The sequence below is a fragment of the Acipenser ruthenus genome, chromosome 10 (genome assembly GCF_902713425.1).
Source record: "Acipenser ruthenus chromosome 10, fAciRut3.2 maternal haplotype, whole genome shotgun sequence".
NCBI lineage: Eukaryota > Metazoa > Chordata > Actinopteri > Acipenseriformes > Acipenseridae > Acipenser > Acipenser ruthenus.
This window is the reverse complement of record NC_081198.1, coordinates 10,862,207-10,881,492: the sequence shown is the minus strand read 5'-3', so window position 1 is coordinate 10,881,492 and position 19,286 is coordinate 10,862,207. Positions and strand designations below refer to the sequence as shown.

General features: G+C 35.9%; 2 protein-coding genes across 9 annotated transcripts; one reads left to right on the top strand and one right to left on the bottom strand.

Annotated features, from left to right (window-relative positions):
* The first annotated feature begins 33 nt into the window (after positions 1 to 33).
* On the top strand, positions 34 to 10,730 carry LOC117412446 (putative ferric-chelate reductase 1). Of its 4 annotated transcripts, XM_034020892.3 has the most exons (17): positions 64 to 149; positions 1,661 to 1,686; positions 2,036 to 2,237; positions 4,088 to 4,230; positions 4,377 to 4,471; positions 4,752 to 4,893; positions 5,259 to 5,441; positions 5,632 to 5,730; positions 6,202 to 6,349; positions 6,754 to 6,867; positions 7,272 to 7,387; positions 7,620 to 7,706; positions 8,160 to 8,257; positions 8,474 to 8,532; positions 8,937 to 9,080; positions 9,805 to 9,863; positions 10,037 to 10,730. In XM_034020892.3, the coding sequence occupies exons 3-17, from the start codon at positions 2,036 to 2,038 to the stop codon at positions 10,127 to 10,129; spliced, it is 1,782 nt and encodes a 593-aa protein (XP_033876783.2). In that variant the 5' UTR covers positions 64 to 149; positions 1,661 to 1,686; the 3' UTR covers positions 10,130 to 10,730. The 4 variants fall into 4 exon arrangements, 3 of the variants coding, with proteins under 3 accessions (XP_033876793.2, XP_033876783.2, XP_033876803.2); XM_034020902.3 differs by lacking the exon at positions 1,661 to 1,686 and having other exon boundaries at positions 34 to 149; XR_004545929.3 differs by lacking the exon at positions 8,474 to 8,532 and having other exon boundaries at positions 10,037 to 10,111.
* LOC117412425 (mitotic interactor and substrate of PLK1-like) lies at positions 10,726 to 18,910 on the bottom strand. 5 transcript variants are annotated; one of them, XM_059031714.1, is made up of 4 exons: positions 18,853 to 18,910; positions 12,300 to 14,586; positions 12,048 to 12,139; positions 10,726 to 11,828 (listed from the first exon to the last, which is right to left on the bottom strand). In XM_059031714.1, exons 1-4 carry the CDS (start codon positions 18,886 to 18,888, stop codon positions 11,742 to 11,744), a joined length of 2,502 nt encoding a protein of 833 aa, XP_058887697.1. In that variant the 5' UTR covers positions 18,889 to 18,910; the 3' UTR covers positions 10,726 to 11,741. The 5 variants fall into 5 exon arrangements, with proteins under 5 accessions (XP_058887697.1, XP_058887698.1, XP_033876762.2 ...); XM_059031715.1 differs by having other exon boundaries at positions 10,726 to 11,825; XM_034020871.3 differs by lacking the exon at positions 18,853 to 18,910 and adding an exon at positions 17,657 to 17,773.
* Between the last annotated feature and the right edge of the window lie 376 nt (positions 18,911 to 19,286).

Sequence of the window (19,286 nt, the reverse complement as noted above, 5' to 3'; positions counted from 1 at the left end):
AAGACGATTACCTTACTGTAATTTATATCAACCCACCTGTGCAATCTTATCGGACCTCCTTCGCCCCGCCCACTAATACTTCAAAAGCTATTTCGTTTAGAGTCCCACAACGAGGAAGCAGGTGAACCGAGAGTAAGAACATTTAAAGGGTGAGTGAATGCGGGTGATTTTTTCTAATATTGTGTTACCAATGTTGATTTTGTATTTGGAACATCACTTTATACCGAACCGATCGTACTGTACTGTATCAAAAATGTTACAGCTTGGGATCTTTCTCCAGCAACTAAACTGTTAAGAGCAAAACTGCAGCATTGTTACCAGTTTGCCAACGATATACTTTATATATATATATATATATATATATATATATATATATATATATATATATATATATATATATAATGTGTGTGTGTGTGTGTGTGTGTGTGTGGTTGTGCTTTCCATGAGACATTTAACCAGTCAGTGCAGTTACATTAAGAGATACTAGAACTTGGAGTCCAATAACAACGTTCATTTTATTTAATTTAATCCGAATATAATGTTAGCATTAAATTTGGCCTAGAATTTTCAAATTAGGTCAATTCCTTCCATGAACATGTAGTGTGTGTTGTGTTGTGCTGTTTTGAAGATGTTAAAAAAAGCAGTTTATTAAAACACACAAAAAAAAGTCGGATTAATAAACTGTACACTATACTGTGGCTCCTTACTTTGACACTAGCAATGCTACTGATATATTACAATGTGCAGTGATGTTACAGCCTTGCCTATATTATCTTAAGATGTGTCACTACATGCATTAGTTATTACAGGCTTCACATCTCTCAGATGGCGCTGTCTGCAGCATTTCTTTGTGTGTTTTTGGAAGGATTTGGAGCAGAGCCCTTAATGTTTGTTTTTGGTAGGGTCTGAAACCTGCCACTTATTATCTAATGCAAAGGTTTGCTGATATTGCAGTTTATGCGACTTCTAAACGGTTCAACGCACCACTGATGAGAATGCTACTTTACAGTATAATTATATTATAATGACACCTTTGTCACGTGTCTAACCTAACTATGAGTCACGTTTTAAATAGTTTGTAGCCAGTGTTGGTTTGATATTCAAATTTCTTTACCCATTTAGCAAGACCCCCCCAGATTTGGTAAAAAACATTACCTAAGCAATAGTCATGGGTTTCCTGGGTGGGTCTCTTATGAGCTCTTATCTTTTGGCACACTATCTAGAGTTAACTATCTGGATAAACCAGCAGTCGCCAGCGCTGCACTGAAAAACAGACTGTTAATAGGACCTCGAAACTCATAGACGGGTGGTTTAGTGTAAAAACAGAATGTGATTGTCATATTAAAGTTGATCATGAATGCAATAAATTCCTTTATTTCTACATTAGGGTGGGGGTGGGGGAGAGTATTGCTGTAGCTGTTAAATGCATTGTTCAAAATACAGTTATAAACTCTGAATTTATTATGTAAAGTCCCTGGTTAAGCAGTTTAAGTGATAAGGACCTGGAATTAACACTAAGCCTTAAATGAAAGCTTGCAAATGTTGCAATCCGCAGTGACTCAGGACTGCATTGTAAGCTTTGAATATTAGATTTTTTTTAGCCTCTTGATCAATTCGCTCATTCAACTGATGTTTTTTTTTTTTTTTTTTTTTTTTCCAGCTTTAGAAGTGTAAGCTCTGCATAAGGTAATGCTGTTTGCACACGTCTTCACACGTCGTTTTGCAACATGATTCATGCACATGTGAAGCTGAAATTCTGTAAAATTAGGAAGCTTGCACAGAGACATTGTATTTTTGGGTTATTTGTCATGTCTGGGTGGGAGTGGTGAGTTACGTCTTGAGATTGGGTAGTTGGTTTTATTGGTTGAAGTTGCATCATTTGATTTCTTTTGTAGCATTTGGTTCAGAAAATATCTACTGTGTTTATAGTTATTCCACTACTACCATAAAAATGTAATTTCCATATTGTTCTGTCCCTCTGAAACCAACCAAATTACTGCAACATTTATGTCAAGAAAACATCTTTGTTTTTTAGATGGACCTGAGCATGTTGAAACTCCTCCTGTTGTTGGTGCCAGCTATCTTTCTTGACCCAGTTAATGGCTATGGTAATGGAAAGGTAACAGAATCCTGCAGGAGCATGAAACCAGGGCATGGGCATCCCTCCCAGTCACTACCCAGTCCTTACACTGTCACTGTGGATAAGAGCAAATTCAGCACAGGGGATCAGATAAAAGGTATGTATCAGAAACACTGAGCAATGCTGGAAACCAACATGTGTCTATATAACCCATTCAAAGACACACGTTGTCTTTTAACTTTTAACTGTTTTCTCTTTAGTCCATTGGCATTTTCATTGAATAGAGGGAAAAGGTTGAAGAGAATACTGATGTGGCTGAGATATGTGGGCAATTTACTTGAATTGACTTGTTTATTGTTATATGTTGTGGCATACAGCAGACACAATTGGCTAAAAGATAATCTGCAGTTTACAATTAGCATTTGGCATTTTTTACACAATAAGCAACATGTCTTGTGTGTCAATCTGTTAATTTCAGAAGTCCTTTTACAGTAAACCAGCACCTGGTAAATTATAGACAAAACTAGTTTATTCTATGTTTTATGTTTCTTGTGTGATGAGTCATGCGGGTTATTGAGGACAGGAAAGTAAAGTGTAGGTTATTATATTCTTTTGGAACAATCGATAGAAACATTACAGATTAGATAACATATTGTTGCAATCACACACTAAATTAGCTTTGAACAAAATTACTGGCGACTCCTCATGTGGTTCAAATGGACAAGTTATTTAATAAATCCAATTGCTGCAAACTTGTGTTTGGGGGTTTCTGTACCAGCTAGGTGTCCAGTGTCTACCAGTTTGCAACTGTTGCTGGTCACCTTTTATGAACAAGGGGATACAATCCTAATCTTTTACAACTTTATTATTTTAAAAGTAGACTCTGACCTTCAGTTCAAGAAACAGCATTCACATGTTTTTTTTTATCAGTGTTAGTTGTGCTACGTGTGGAATTTCAATACTAATCTGCTTAATTAGTATTGTGGCATGCAGTTGTGGATACTGATTCTGCATTTGGCAAACTGTGCATGTTGTGGAAATAATGCTTTCCCCCTTAATGATCTTATAAACAGTTCACTTGCTTGCCATTGAAATGTGTAGAATATAGCCATAGAAAGTAAGAAAACTGACTTCATCATAGACTGGAAGTGCTTATGATAATTGTGATATGGTAAAAAGTGGTTATAATATTATGGAATCTGTGTACTCTGTTCATTGCGTGTTCTCCTGAATAGCTGGACTGAGTAACCCTGTATTTTTGAAAAGTTTTATTGTTGCTGTAACTGAAAAAATATCTTGACGTACTGTATATCAATCAAAAGCCTGTTGGAAATAGCAACTATGGAGCTCAATATTTTAAAATGTCTTAATAATTTGAATATGCTTCTAAAGAGTTTATAAAGTACATCTCAATGGCTTGGTTTACATGCTATTTGGTTGTACATTTCAGGCAATTTGGATTTACATGTAGTTTTGGCAGTAATTTGAAACGTTGAATAAATATTATCACATTTCAATAAATAAATAAAATAAAATAAAAAATTGTAGAGGTCCTTGTATGCATATTCTTTTCCTGTTTGGTCAAAGAATCTGCCAAGGCTGCTTCCAGCAGATCTCAGTAGTTAATAAAGAATTGCTTGATATGACCTTTAGTTATAGCAGAAAATTGCGTGAGATAACAAACAGGATATTCACTGCTGAACATATGATATGGCTTTTGAACTTGTTGCCATGCAAAAAAATACTTTGTTTTTTGTCAATTTGCTCAGCTTTTTAGCGCAAGAAGGGGTTTAGCCACCCTTTTAGCTGTACCGTGCTTTGGCCATGCACTTCCTATGGCGTTAGGATGGATGAGTGTGATATGTGCGTGTTACCTCACATTCTCATGACAAAGAAGACAGAGCTTCTAAACTGCAGGTAAACCAAGCCGATAATGTTTGTGGCTGTGTATGATGTGCTAATTGAATCAAAACTGTTCTGCATTTAATTATATTGTTTTTCTTTCAGTTACCCTGTCTGGATCATCTACTACTTTTAAAGGATTTCTGATAGAAGCGCGGGACATGGCAGATCCGAGTGGAGATGCAATTGGCTCTTTCACTCTGGTTGATCATTCTGTATCTCAGCTGTTAAATTGTGGAGAAATAAAGGTAAAACGTTCATGGTTTTTCAAAAATGTGAAATGTTTACTATACTGTACAAAACAATGCCAGGGAAATGGCTTCCATCTGAGGTAAACACTTTGTGAAATATTTTTTTGGGGGGGGGCAATGACAATTGAATCCTTTCTTTTCAGGGCTCAGCAGTCAGTCACACAAGCGAGTCAGGCAAATTGAAGGTTGAGGTGGTCTGGAATGTACCTTCAAATCCACCACCTGCTGTTCAATTTTTGTGAGTGAGAATCTTTTTGGTTTTTCTCAGTCATTCATTTATTCATTCATTGATTTAATAAAGTGACAACCCCATTTTATTCTACATCACATTTATTGCACATATTACATTAATTATCCATATTAAATCTACTTCAGTCAAGCACTAAACTTTAAACATGCTTAACTACAAACAGTTACCCAGTCCAGCCACAACCATTGTAATTGGACTAAACAGAATGTAAAAACAATGCTTAATGCTTAATCAATTGATCTGACCAAACCTTTTTTTTCTATTTCAGTGCTACAGTTCTTCAGCACTATGACACTTACTGGGTGAAAATGCCTGGTCCGATCATTTTAATGGGTAATTCAACCCCCGTTCCAACTCTGACCACATCAGCTGTGCAGCCGACGACAGAATCACCTGTTCTAAGGAAACCAGTAAGTGTCGGCTAACAAAATCTGTTTTCATTCTTACATGTCTTTAGTGAAGAGGCCCAATAGGGTGGCCTATACAGCCTCTCTGACAGTTACTGCAAGGTCCCGTGAAGTGTCTGAGGAATGTCTTCAGACACTTACTTAACTGGAATTACTTGTATTTGTGAAGGGGTGCTTAAAAAGTACTCCTTATTTATGCTTTTCTTCATGCTATCCCTAAACCTTTGGCCACTAGTACATTTGAATTGACTGCTGTTTTAATAAAACTATTGCACTGCCTGTAACCTCTTTGTGAGCTGTTGCTTTTTGAAACTGGTTTCTTCTTGAAAGGAGTAAAAATATTGTATATTTATTTTTTCTGGTACCAGTTCAGCTCAAAGGACTGTGGCAGTACAAAGTCCTGCCTGCGAGATCCAATCGGCTGTGATCCCGAGACAGACCCAAAGTGTTACTTTCTTTCATTTACAAGTGATGAGCATTCAGTGCTGTTTGAGCTGAGCGGCCCCACAGAGGGGTATGTTTCATTTGCCCTGTCCCATGATAAATGGATGGTGAGTATACTTGTAGAAATGTATTTGAGTATAAATGACTGAAGTACACAGTATCACTATTATTATTATTATTATTATTAATAATAATAATAATAATAATAATAATAATAATAATAATAATAATAATAATAATAATAATAATATTTCTTAAATCAGACTTCCCAATGTATTCTTTTATTTTGTATTTCAGGGCAATGATGATGTCTATTTATGTGTGAGGACAGATGACTATGTGAATATAAATCCAGGTTATGTAACGGGCCGAACCCATCCCACCCTGGACTCGCAGGTAGGATACTGTATCTAAACCTGGTAGAGTTAAATATTATAATCATCTGCAGGATGAAAGGAACACCAGCAGTGGTTAAAAAACCTAAAGATAAGATCTAACAAAAACATTTCCATTAGATCTATGCTGTCCTTCGACATATTATTTTATTAGCCGAATGTACTTTAATCATGTGTTTCAATCCTGGACAAAAGTGGTTTGAAGAGGTGATATGATGTCAGAGTCAGTATTGAAGTTCACTTTATATACTCACCTGCTGGATGCTTTATGCATTGCAACTCCTTAAACAGAAAACTTAGTGCCACTTAGGAGTTAGTTGTGTTGAAGCAATCTGGTGGTGCACATAGTCGTCATCCCTTCAACTAGCTACTACAATGTATGAATTGATGTGGTGGTGATGTTTTTTTTTCTCTTGCACATATTCAATATAAATACTGTATGTGGTAAAGCTTTTATATCTATTTGTTACAGGATACACTGACGAATATGGCTTGGAGATTGTCTGATGGTGTTGTTCAGTGTATGTTTCGAAGGGAAATTCGAGTCCCAGCAGAGCAAGACAGGTTTAATCTGGACAGAAGTTACTACATATTCTTGGCAGATGGGAAAGCTGAGCATGGTAAATGCATGAATAAAAAAAGAAGCCTTTGCTTTTAAATTGATTTGAAAGATACATGTGAATTACTACTGAACATTAAAATTAACTTTCAGTGTTTTGTGCTTGTCAATCTTGTGTGTTACACCTTGCCCTTTTTCTTCTACCTTCACGTTTTGTTGAAACATCATGCAGGTTGAAGTCCAACACAGAGCCACTGACCTTGCGTTTAGTGACATGTCTACTTGCTGCTAGATTTTATACAAACACTGGGCACTACAATTTGGCTCCAAAAGCAAAAATAAATCTACATCAGAATTGGTTGTTGGTAATTATCTTGGTAAAATAGTAAATTATTGAATTAGAAAACATAACTTGAAAGGCATGTATGGTGTGATATTTTCTTTTCTTTTTCTTATTACTTTAAGGTATGGTTCACAAGCATCACCACCAGCCACTAATTTCTTCTGAAAAGAAATATATTACCAGCTCTCCAGAGAACTTAAATGGCTCTCGCTCTCCATTCATTATTAAAGTCCATGGCAAGTAATTGTTTATAGAACCATATGCTTTACTGTACAAGGAGACTCCATGTTTTAATATTATACATATTAATGGTCAATATTTTCTCTATGAAATCAGTAAACATCTGCTGAATACTTTATTCAAAGAATCTCTGTTTATTGTAATGTATTTATAGCGGTTTGGGTAAAGTAATGCTTATCGGGGTCTATGAAACCGGCTCTTGGTCAAATCAGCCATCTCCTATCCAGTTCCACAATTATATTTTTTTAAATATTGAATTTAATGACATATTATTTGTTTATTTATTAAGTATAGTAACAAAGATTAACATCCCCTGACAAAGTATTATTTTCACTTAACAAAGCAAGCTTTTCTTGTAGAATAGTTTATTTACATTTTCCTTCATTTCATGAACTGGCAGGTGCTTTAATGGTGGTTGCATGGATGACTACTGTTAGCATTGGTGTGATTGTGGCTCGTTTCTTAAAACCCCTCTGGCCTGAATCAACACTATTTGGGCAGAAGATTTGGTTTCAGGTGACTGATTTTTTTTATATATACTGATAAAATCTAGTTTTCTCAGGCTAAAGTATTGTTTTCACAACTCTTGGTGCCTAATTCAGTTTACTTTTAGGAAAATAATGCAGAAATATCTAAATTGCTGAACAAAAATTGAGAACAATTGTTTAAGCCTCATTAATGCCTTTTCAGTATTTGTTTAGTTCAGATTTGTATTTGTCAATCTCTCTTTTTTTTCCCCCTGTGGCAGGTGCATCGTATATTAATGTCTTCCACAGTGCTGCTCACATGCATTGCATTTACCTTGCCATTTGTTTACAGAGGAGGCTGGAGTAAAGTAAGTATTCTTCATCGTTAGGAATTCCTGTAACTGGATTTAACTGTTCGATTTCCAAGATGCTGCAGTAGTTGTTACATTACATTACCATTACATGAAACAATATGTTGTATTTCCTGAATTATTGATTATGCAGTTCCAAACCGGTATCAACCAGTATAATCTATTGGCTGTTTAGCATGGGATTTAAACCTAGCTGGATCGTTGTGTAGAACTGACTACAGATCTATCCCTGTTTGGTCAGCTGGCTGTATCCATAATTTTACATTTTAACCATGGATATTAGACACCCATATACAGACACAGTGGAGGATGTGTGATTCATTTTGTATGCGATGTACTACAGTAAAAACGAACCAAGAAATGTGATTCTAATTTGCAGGTATTACACATATTGTAGACATGCTTGCAAGATCTTGTATTTTCTATATCCCTTTATGTTGTTGTGTTAAGCATGCTGGGGCCCACCCTTTCCTTGGATGCACTGTGATGGCTCTAGCGGTTCTTCAGCTTGTCATGGCCTTTTTCAGGCCCCATCCCAATACCCCAAGGTAAAAAAAAAATAATAATAATAATAACACAACAAAAAACAATAAACTTCCCATATTGTGTTAAATAAAGAAATATGTAATACATGGTTGTCACAACCTTTTTTTTTTTTTTTTTTAAGCTTTATTTTAGTTTTCAGTGGTTGTGATGTAAAGACAGAAGTAGACCTAGTATTCAGGAGTTAAATCTCTAACTATAAAACTCTGATTCGCCTACAGGAGAATGATATTTAACTGGGCGCACTGGGGTACTGGCACAATTTCCAGAATAATCGCTGGTAAATCATGTTTTTACTGAACATTTGTAATTTAAAGCAGAGTTTGCTTTAGATTAAGAAATCCATTAATTGAGGCTGTATTATAATTATAATCCCAAATGCTGTATTTTTTTTTTTAAATTAAGTGTTACATTGGAACTCTCTCTTTCTGTTCCATTGAAGATGAGGGTGTCTAATTTAATAATCTAATCAGTGACAGAGCTAACTACTGTTGCCCTAAAATATATAAATCCTGTTGTCTTTGCACTTTAGTTTTTATTGTATGTAGTAATGTTATGAACAGGGACAATACATCAGCAGGATTAATACAAATATTAGATCCGCCGCTGATTTACAAATATACAAAGACATTTAACTAAGAAAAAGGTTCCTGCAAGCTCGGTTTATCTCCCTGTGCTCTTCAGTCGCAGCAATGTTCTTGGGGATGGATCTGCCAGCTCTAAACCTTCCGGAGCCATGGGATACACTCCTACTGTCTGGATTCGTAACCTGGCACATATTAACAGAACTCCTGCTAGAGTTACACAATCTCTTCATAATTCGAAAAGGTTTGTAAAATTTACTTTTTTAGCTATTGTAAATGTTTTATAGAATGTGTTGAGCACTCACTCACTCACTGATTTGATATATATATATATATATATATATATATATATATATATATATAATTTCATTTTACATTACCCGAGCTGCTTGTTAATAAATGATTTACAGCTGACATTACTTTTATTTATTTTTAACTAGTTTATAAAACCAATGGCCGCTAACCACCAAATCTTACCTCTTACATGCAGTATCTTCATTGGTCCCCCTTTTCTTCTGGTGAAGATCATTTGGTCCTTTTTTGTGTGTGTGTGTGTGTGTGTGTGTGTGTGTGTGTGTGTGTGTGTGTGTGTGTGTGTGTGTGTGCATGGGGTATGCAAAACTTTTTAGAAAATCACCCTATTGATGGATCCTAATAATTTCTTGGGTTCAGACTCACTCCAATGGTCTACATACAGTCAAACTATATGACCTACTGCACAGGTACCAGGATGCAGCAGTTTATCTATAGTATGTATTTGAATTGTTTGTATAACCTGAATTTAGATAAAAGGTCCAGTGGTAATGTTAATAAAGTCAATGGTGGAAAATAGATTTTAAAACCTTGGATATCCTTCCTTTTTAAAAAGTTTAATTGCTCAAAAAAACAATACCATTTTTACTTAGGAGTGTGGTAATATAATGAAACGTGAATATCTGCATGTAACTAATATTCTGCTTCTTTTACAGCTAAGAATGTAAGAGATGATGAAGTGGAAATTATAGATTCAGCATTAGGCGAGACTGAGGTAAGGCTTCAATAAAATGTCTATTACTCCAGTGAACATGAAAATCAAATAATTTAAACGACTTAAGACTACCATGTCTGGCATACAACTTCTGTTAGTGTGGCAATTTAGACACTTGGCTATGAATTTATTGTGTATAAAATGATTACGTTATTTCTTTCCTTTCCTCATAGGGGCATATGATTAAGAAGATTGTTTTAACTGTCTACATCTGTGGAAACATAGCATTTCTGAGTGCATTCCTGGCTGCAATCAATTGCGTCTAAAATAAAATCATGGGCTCAAGACAGAAACGTTTTCAAAATATGAACTTTCCTACGTGAAGAATCAGAATGGAACAAGTTGTACTTTTTGTACATATAGAACTATATGAATCATTTGGCAATATTCCTGTTCAATGTTCTTGGATTTTAGTATCCAAGAACATGTTATGCTTTTCTTTCATTATTAATCTATATTTTCTTTATTACTAATAAGTACATTTCTTATTTATTAAGTATCAAAATATAAAAACATGTATTTTACATTGTGGAAGATTAATTTCTAACATTGTGTTTTCTAGTCTCCACTCAATATACCTCAGCTACAAAGGAAAGTTTAGTATCCATAATTATGGATACTAAACTAAATGTGACAATAACTTACTGATCTCCAGTAAGATAATGGAGTTTGTTTTGTGGTGTTGAACACAACTGTCTTCACATTTCCTTAAAATCACATCAGTGCCTATTGTAAAAGACCTTTATATAACTGACAAGTGCAGAACCAACCAAACCTCTGTCTCCAGATCAGCTTCCAATTTGATCACATGCACCGAGGGAGCTAAAGCTTGAAACTTACCATGTAATTAAAACAAAAGCAATTGAAGTTCAAGAGTTTTTATTTTGCATTACCCCTCCACCACAAGAGAAAATAAAATATTAAAAGGACAAGGGTCCATACTGGGTTCACATCTTTAAACAAGATCAAATGCCACAATGCTAAACCACACACTGGAGACAAATGTTGTTTAAAGATGGTGCTCGCATTCAAAAATAGATGCAATGTAGGAAAAATGCACAAGTGAGCCTATGTTAGATTTGATACACATGGAAAAATGTGGCAATAGTTAAGTTCATGTCTGTTTTAATATACCCTCGTAAGGGTATACCATGGTAAAGTGAAACACACTTTAAAATATTACATTTTTAACCGGCAAAATGTGCATCTTAAAAACCCTTGTCCTTTTAAATGTTGACTGACTCAAACACCTGAAGCGGTTATGTTTTTTATGGATATTTCCTGTGGATCTAAATGTTTTAGTTTAAATGAAGGTCCAGTAAACAATTCAGCCTTTTAAGATGCAAAGTTAATTCAAACAAAAGAGTAAAGAAAGGCTTGACATCATGCTATCCACATTGAACTGGACTTTTAAAGACAAAGCATGTTTAAGCAGTGTTGACTACTACTGTATTTTGAGTATAGTTATACAGTATAATGTAGAATACCCACAATACTTTCTTGTAGTCTTGGGGCAACAAGCTCTTTAAAAGATGTCTAAATAAACTCACAAATCCTCTTGTAATATAATTTGGAGATAAAGCTATTTTAACACGATTATAACACTATATGCTGTAACTGAAGAAAAAGCATAAATAAGGGATTGTTTTAAAACTATATATCAAATAACAATGCCACACAAGCCACTTGGCACCTGTACGAATTACAAAACAACTACAGTACTTAAATAATACATTCTGGCTAAGCTCTTCATAACATTATGCATATCATAAAACTACAAAAGCAACTTTTAACTATGTTTTTTTTTCTTGAGAAAACAGTTTAAATGAGATATTCTTAAACCATTAACAAGGGTTGTTTTTCCTGCACATTTTCTTCTTACTCATTGTTGGTAAATATCCCAGCCTCCCAGCGAAGTGCCAGTTCACTCTTGCGACGAGACCCTGCTGCAGCCTCCAGAAACTGCTGAGAAATTGTTGTGTAATTGCATAAATATTTAAACTTCTGTAATTTGTAACTTCTGATATTGCCAATTGGTCGCAAAGAGGCCTACTAACAAAGATTTTTTAAACTGAAATTGTCATCTTTATTGTATGTTCCTGTAGCATTATAGTGTGTATTGTGAATTTAAATAAATAATCCTAGCTGCGGGTGTGCCCAATGAAAAATATATTTTTTACTAACCTTACGATCACACCTCAGAGGTGATTGGTCCATGTTTTTAAATGCAGATTTCATAGGTGACGAAGGGGAGGATCTACATCTCAAAGGCATTTCTGTGAAAAAAGAGATTTGACAACAAAAGAAAGGTTTAAATATGCACTTGGTAGTTTTTTTTGGGTTATCGATCAACATGCCAAACATCTTCCATAAATGGTTGAGCAATCTTAAATTAATTTTGTCATTTCAGTCTTTCTGCCAACATTGGTTGCTTACCTGCTTTATCAAATGAGAAGGGGTCCAGAAAGTTTGGAGATGCCAATACAGTGCTGTATCCGGTCTTCTCATTTGAATAAAGACTGGCCCTTTGTCTTTGCAGTTCTTCTTCTCGCTGTGTCGCTATTTTAATCTCCTGGTCGACTAGAGACAGAGAACTCCTGGAACGTAGCTTGAAGAAAGGATTGTTGTGAATAGTATTTTCTTGGCTGTCTTGTGCAGCAGATAGACAAAACTCGGATGCACTGCGTATGATTAGGTTTGATGTTTCTAGTATGATCACATTTGCTGTCTCTGAGGGCCACTCGTTTTGTTTCTTGCGTACAGGAGAAACGGGATGATCTTTCCCACATTGTCTTGCAGGGGAGAGAAAGGAATCATGCTCCAGTATAATAACATTTTCTGCAGACAACTCATGATATAGAGGCCCATGTGACAGTGACCTCTGCATTTTACACTGATCTTGTGATTGATATATATTCCTTTTCTCCTCTATTTCCTGGGACAGTCCTCTTTCGTACTTGCCCCTGACCTTTCCTTGCTGAACAAGGTCATGTTCTCTACTGCACTCCAGTAAAACATCTCTCTGCATCTGCAGCTCAGCAAATTGCTTGGTTGTTCCTTTAGGACTATCAGATCCTTGGTGGAGAAGGGAAGGTTTGGTTTTGATCTCCACATATTCATTTGAGGCAACTGGCTGTGAAATCCCCCTTTCACGCCTTAAATTCACTTCCCTCTCTAAAGCCTGCCGGATCTCCTTTTCAATTGGAGTTTCTTGATTTGATTTTGGAGACACCAGTGTGTCGGTGGCTGTTAAACTTGTATCATCATAGGCAGATCTGGAACTGGAATCATCCAAACCAGAATCTTCCGAGGAAGGACTGAAGAGAGTTTGCTGGTGGTCATTTTTTCCTAAACTCTCACCCATCATTATATCAAAACTTCCTACCCCCACATCTTTTACTTGTCGTTTGTGTGCCTCTCTGTTCTCTTGACCTGTCACTGGTTTTTCAATGTTTCTAACAGGAGTGTGCATGAAGCTGTGACCTGTCTGGCATTTACTCTGTTTGACTGGAGAATTGTAGCTCTGGCTTTTTGTCAACTCCTCCATCTTCAACCACTGTTTACGTGCAACTATAAAATCAACATGTTCCATATCTACATTTTCATTTTGTGACTCTTCAACTACGCAGTAGTCTTTGGGAATTTTCTTGGTAGGATCATGTGAACTGGTGTGTGGATTTTGCTTTAAGGTTTGACTTGGGTCTTCCTTGACTTTTGTAGTGTTATCCTCAGATAGTTCATCCTGGTGAATGTCTAACATTGAAGAAGAATCAGTTGAATCTTCCTCTATTTGAAAAACATGTTCACTTTTGCCTTCAAACTCAAAATTGTCAACATCTACATTGTTTTTCTCAGCGGCTAGGGCTGTACTTTGAGTCTCTTGATTTATTTCCTCTGGGCTTGGTCCATCGCTCTCTGTCTCCTCAAAAGATTGTTCTGTAGTTTTCACCTGGATGTTTGTGCCTAAGAACAAATCCTCATTTTCTTTATTAACAGTAGAAGTGAAAATGCTCCTCCATTTGTCATCAATCTCACTATCTGAAGACACAGCAGCTATTTCTTCCTGTAAACTGGCAATTAGTTCAGAAGTTTCATCTTCTTCAGTAGACACATCAGAAAGCACTTCCTCTTTTATACAATGCTCTAAAGCCGAGTCCTCCATTTCTTCATACAAATCATTTTCCAGGATGGTGCTATGCTCCACAGGTTCCTTTACTTCCGTAACATGACAATTTGAAGATACTGTCATAATGTCATTATCTATCTGGCCTCGATGACCTGGTTCTTGTTCTGTGTGTCTGATTTCAGTTTCACAAACACTGCCAGCACTGGAAGTGGTGTCAGACACTGAGGAAGCGACAGACTCTATTTGATGAAGCTCCTCTAAATCCACGTCTGCATGAAAAGCCTCCTCTTGAAAGATATTGCTGCTTTCGTGTTCTTCTATTGCGGTTTCAACTTCTGTTTCTTCGATGGTTTTCTTTATTTCTGCATGGAAACTAACATCTTTGCTTTCTCTAAACAAATCTTTATTTTCAAGCTTTTCTGTTTCTGCAGAATCCATTTTACAGTCTGTTTCAGTTGCCATTTCCAATAGCTGGCTTGTCTCCATAGTTACAGTTTCAGAGTGGTATTTTTGTTCGTTTTCTTTCAGATTTTGAGTAATGCTGCAGTCGTTTCCGAGTTCATTTCTATCAGTCCTTTTCACCTCGAGTGTGCCTCTCTAAAAAAACAAGTTAAAACGACAACAAAAAAGCATTTACATTTGCATTTAATCACACACTTAATGATCACTGAAGCCATTATTAAACATCATCCTGTCCAGCACCATCTTAGGCTTTTCCTCTGCATCTAGTGACCAGAATTTGTGCAGCAGCATAGCATGTATATTATACAGCTCCCTTAGTCACATCATACCCCTCAGCTTAACTCAGCCTTCCTTACATTTGCGTGCAGTTTACGCATTTTAAACCAATTTTTTATATTTATGTAGTATATATTTACACTATACATAAACTATAGGATGTCAAATAACATACCTGTATATTTAATGTAGAGGCTCCTGGTTGCATTAATATAAACCTTGAATATCATTTACATTAAACAAATGGCTTACAGTTCACACATAAGCTGCTGAATGTACAGCAGCTGCTCAGAAATGAACATCATCCCTTATCTGTGAAAAATGAATATCTGTGATGCCAAGAGAGCACTTTAATGTATTCACTGAACTTCTCTTCTTCTGGTGCTGTAGATGTGGGAGTATAAGCGCATCACATTGAAACTGTGTGAAATGCAGTTTAAAGGATGCACAAAACTGTTAATCATGCTAGATGTTTTGGAAGCTAAAAGTTTTCATGCATTTCATTTGAACAATATAACTGATCTGTCTTTGAGCCTTCAGGGATAAAAGTGATTACATTGATTTGAATATCTTTTTTTTTTTTTATACAAGACAGCCATATTCAAAGTAATGAAACTAAGCTTTTTGTTTGGAAATTGGATATAATGAGTGATGCCTCTGTTCTTTGTTGATAAAATATGTGGGATTATATGGACTAACAAACAGAATGGAGTCTCAGTGGTCAGTAACAAAATGTACCAAATCATCTTTAGATTTAGATCAATCTGAATGCAAACCCCCCTCTCTTAAAGTGTGATCTATCTCCTTGCCCAAACAATTATAACAGTACAGGTTTTTTTTACACTAACTGGCCTAACTGCAAAAAGTAAGTCATGCATAGTTAAGCAGAAATGGAATCCAACAGAATGAAATTATAAATAACAAAATACTACAGGATTAAAGTTGTACCCAGTAGCATTGTAGTTCTGGCCCAGCAGTGTACACAAGCTGGCTCACCATTAATACGGACAGGGTTTAAGCTCACTGGTCAGGTAAAGAGCCAGGCCCGAGAGGGACTGAGTGGACCTCAATCATCCTGCTGTTGGCTGACTATGAACATACTGTAGGCTTTTCATCAACATGGCCATCAGGGCAGGAAGAATGACTTACCAGATGACAACCCTTCTGCATGTTTTTTTCTATATCTGTTTGCTTTAAGGAATGCTAAAAGCATATTCCCTTTTTTCATAATCCCCGCTCAATTATTTAGTTTGTCGCCCAGACGCAATATGATGCATTATAATAGAATACAGTACACTATATTCTGCTTATCATGTTCAAGTGTCTCAGACAGGACTTTGAGTTTCAGCCTATTGGCCTTGTTAAAAGAACTTTAGCCTACTGTATATTTAAAGTTGTAAAGAAAGGTTTCCACAGGTCCGGTCCCACCTATTCTGATTGTGATGATTCTTGGATGCACTGGTTAAAAAGATTCTCAACAGTCACCCCAAAACTGTTGATCCAAATTTTGGGCTCAAAATTAAATGTGTTGCTTTGGCATGCGGTAGATGAGAACATAACAGATTATGTCACCTGCCTCCTTAAGAACAGAAGCCAATCAAAAGACAGAATGCCTGAAGCCTCATACGACCAGCAGCCTAATTGGGTTTGACAGAGCTCCTTATCTGGCAATGACAGCACACTCTAAATTAGTCGGTTCTTAGCAAGATTTTTTGTTTTTTCAGTACAAAGTCTTTGTAATGCCTGTCACTGGTTTATTCTGGTCTTAGACAGAAGGTGCTGCATTTAAACTGGTAACAAGGCTTCAAGAGTCCTTTTACTTTACAAGTCTAAAGTCAAGTGATTGTTGTCAACATTCTCAACTAATCAAATTGCCAGTAAGAAATTAATAAACATGTGTTCCAATTCCCAACACTTGAGGGTTCCCTAATCAGGAAAAAATAAAGAAGACACTAGCCTTTTACAGAAACAATTAAGCAGTCTGCAGTCTTTCCAGTTCAACTAATTAAACATTGCCTTTGGTATGCCAATTAAAATTCCTCTTAGTTAAGAACCCAGCTGCCTGGGTCTACACATAGCTTTGATGTAAAGCGCTATCACTGAAGTTAGTACCAGGATTTGTTTTATGTGCATCATGATTATATAAGATCCTTGTCTGTGTGTTACAGTACAACAGAAAGATTATTTTCCAGCTAGGACTGAGTAGAAAAAAGAGAGTATACAGTGCTAGTTGAAAATGGTGTTAAACTGAATTCAGCAATACTTTATTCAATGCATAGTGCTATGTTCATTAAAATAATAAATCTTCTGCCAAGATCTAACACTTTATCCACCACGGTATTCATCTTGGTGTCCTATTTAGCCTAACGAATGAGGGAAGCCATTCATGCAGCACAAATTATTCCCCGAAACTCAATTAACTTGGGTGATGTAATGGTTCATTCCAGAGTTAAGATCAACTTATTGTCACTACGTTACCCCCTCTAAAGCAATACACCAGTGCTAGCCAAGCTCATAGTAATGAATTGTTTTTCGCTGCTCAGCCAAGTGCAAATCCTAGTTGCTGGGGTTTTCTGAAAAAAGCGCACACATTGTGATTACACTATCCCCATGATGCAAACACACATTCATCACAGAGACCAGCAGAAAATAAAATAGTTCACATCAAAAGCCTTTAAACTGCTGCACAAATCTACTAGAAAATGAGAGAAGATACCTTTCTATTACTCCTTATAGGTTCTTTGCTGTACATTATTCTAGTTATTTCTAATACATCATTTTGTAGAACACTTCACTTGATTGACAACATCATGTCATTTTGCATTGTTTTGTTTAGAGTAGAAAAGCCTTTTTTTTCTTTTTTTAAACAGTCCATGATGCAGGGTAATTTTTAAATAAAAACAATAAAAAACAAATAAAGTACCTGTACCTGCACAGCACTGCTGTCTCTTGCAAAGCTCTGAGTATTCAGTTAGCTCAGTTCAGATGCTGTTTCTGTTCCCTGTGCTGCCTCAGCCTGACTGTCACTGCTGATCATGATTCACCCTGGGATCATTCAAACAAAAACACGGACAGTGATGTCATCCTGATACCCTCGCCAAGTTACAGAATTCCACCAAATCAGAACTTAACCCTCTGGGACCAGAAGATGGAACAAAGATCAAAGAAAGATGAAATATAATACCAACACCATTGTGACCAGATCCATTTCTTCACAGGCATAAAATGGCAACAATTTAAAAGTTCCAAAAAAATGTTCAGCCACCATAAAAAAAAATAATGTATATACGTGTAGGATATTTGGTTGAAGCAACTTTAAGGATTTTATTTGTATGTATTTTATTTCAGTTTCAGCTTCATTTTCAGTTATTTCAAATGTGCTATTGTCTTCTTTCAATTGTAATTCTTGGTACTGTTGTGATGTCCGAAAAGGATCACACACAAACATATACAAAAAAAAAAAGCCCTACAAAGACAGCTAGGCCATAATACTGCATTTATACGCCAGATCCTTCTGCTGTCCAATGTTCCTAATGTTTGAACTCAGTTCTCCACACTATTAGGGCCATAACTTTTGTTTTTTTCACGACAACAGGTGAGTAAAATTAGCTTTTTTATTGTCCATTACACTGTCCATTCAGAAGCAGACACCTGTCATTGATGCATTTCTTATTCCTTTTGGCAACTATATTCACAACTATATTAATTAGCAACAAATGTTTGATGTCAACAACATTTGAACAAACTATGAAGTGGGTTACTAATGCTGCTCAAAAGCTAAATACATTCTTCCTGGCTGCAAACTAGTTAACCTGGATTCTTTAGCTTTGCACAGCACATACAAACTGGGAGATTCCTTCACTTATTTAGTTAATTGAAATACTATGAAATATTCACCTACAACTTTCCAAAACATTTCATGAAAAAAATATATTTAAGCTTTTTTTTTTCTAAAGGAACCATCTTGAAATAATAAAATGACAACAGTGGTAATTGAGTATGACTTATTATATAATATACACAGTGTTAATCATTCAAGAAAATGTTGTCTGTACGAGTTGATGAGATAAATGAAATCAGTTGGACACTGTGGAAAATATGACAGAACATTTTACGATTACCTACCAGAAACTTCATACAGACCAGCCAGAAGGAAATCATCTCAATCCAACTTACCCGTATTATTGTGTGTGTCAAATAGACTATGCTGAATACATGCTGTAAATAGGCTTTGCTGTTGGATCTATCGATCCATAGGGAATGACTGAGCTGAACTTCAAAAGACAAGATAGCTATTGGCATGTACGCTTTCATCATCACACAAGCAACAATCTCAATGTTGCCCTGAAGCCTGCCTATCATATTATTATTATTATTATTATTTATTTCTTAGCAGACGCCCTTATCCAGGGCGACTTACAATTGTTACAAGATATCACATTATACATTATTTCACATTATACAGATATCACATTATTTTACATACAATTACCCATTTATACAGTTGGGTTTTTACTGGAGCAATCTAGGTAAAGTACCTTGCTCAAGGGTACAACAGC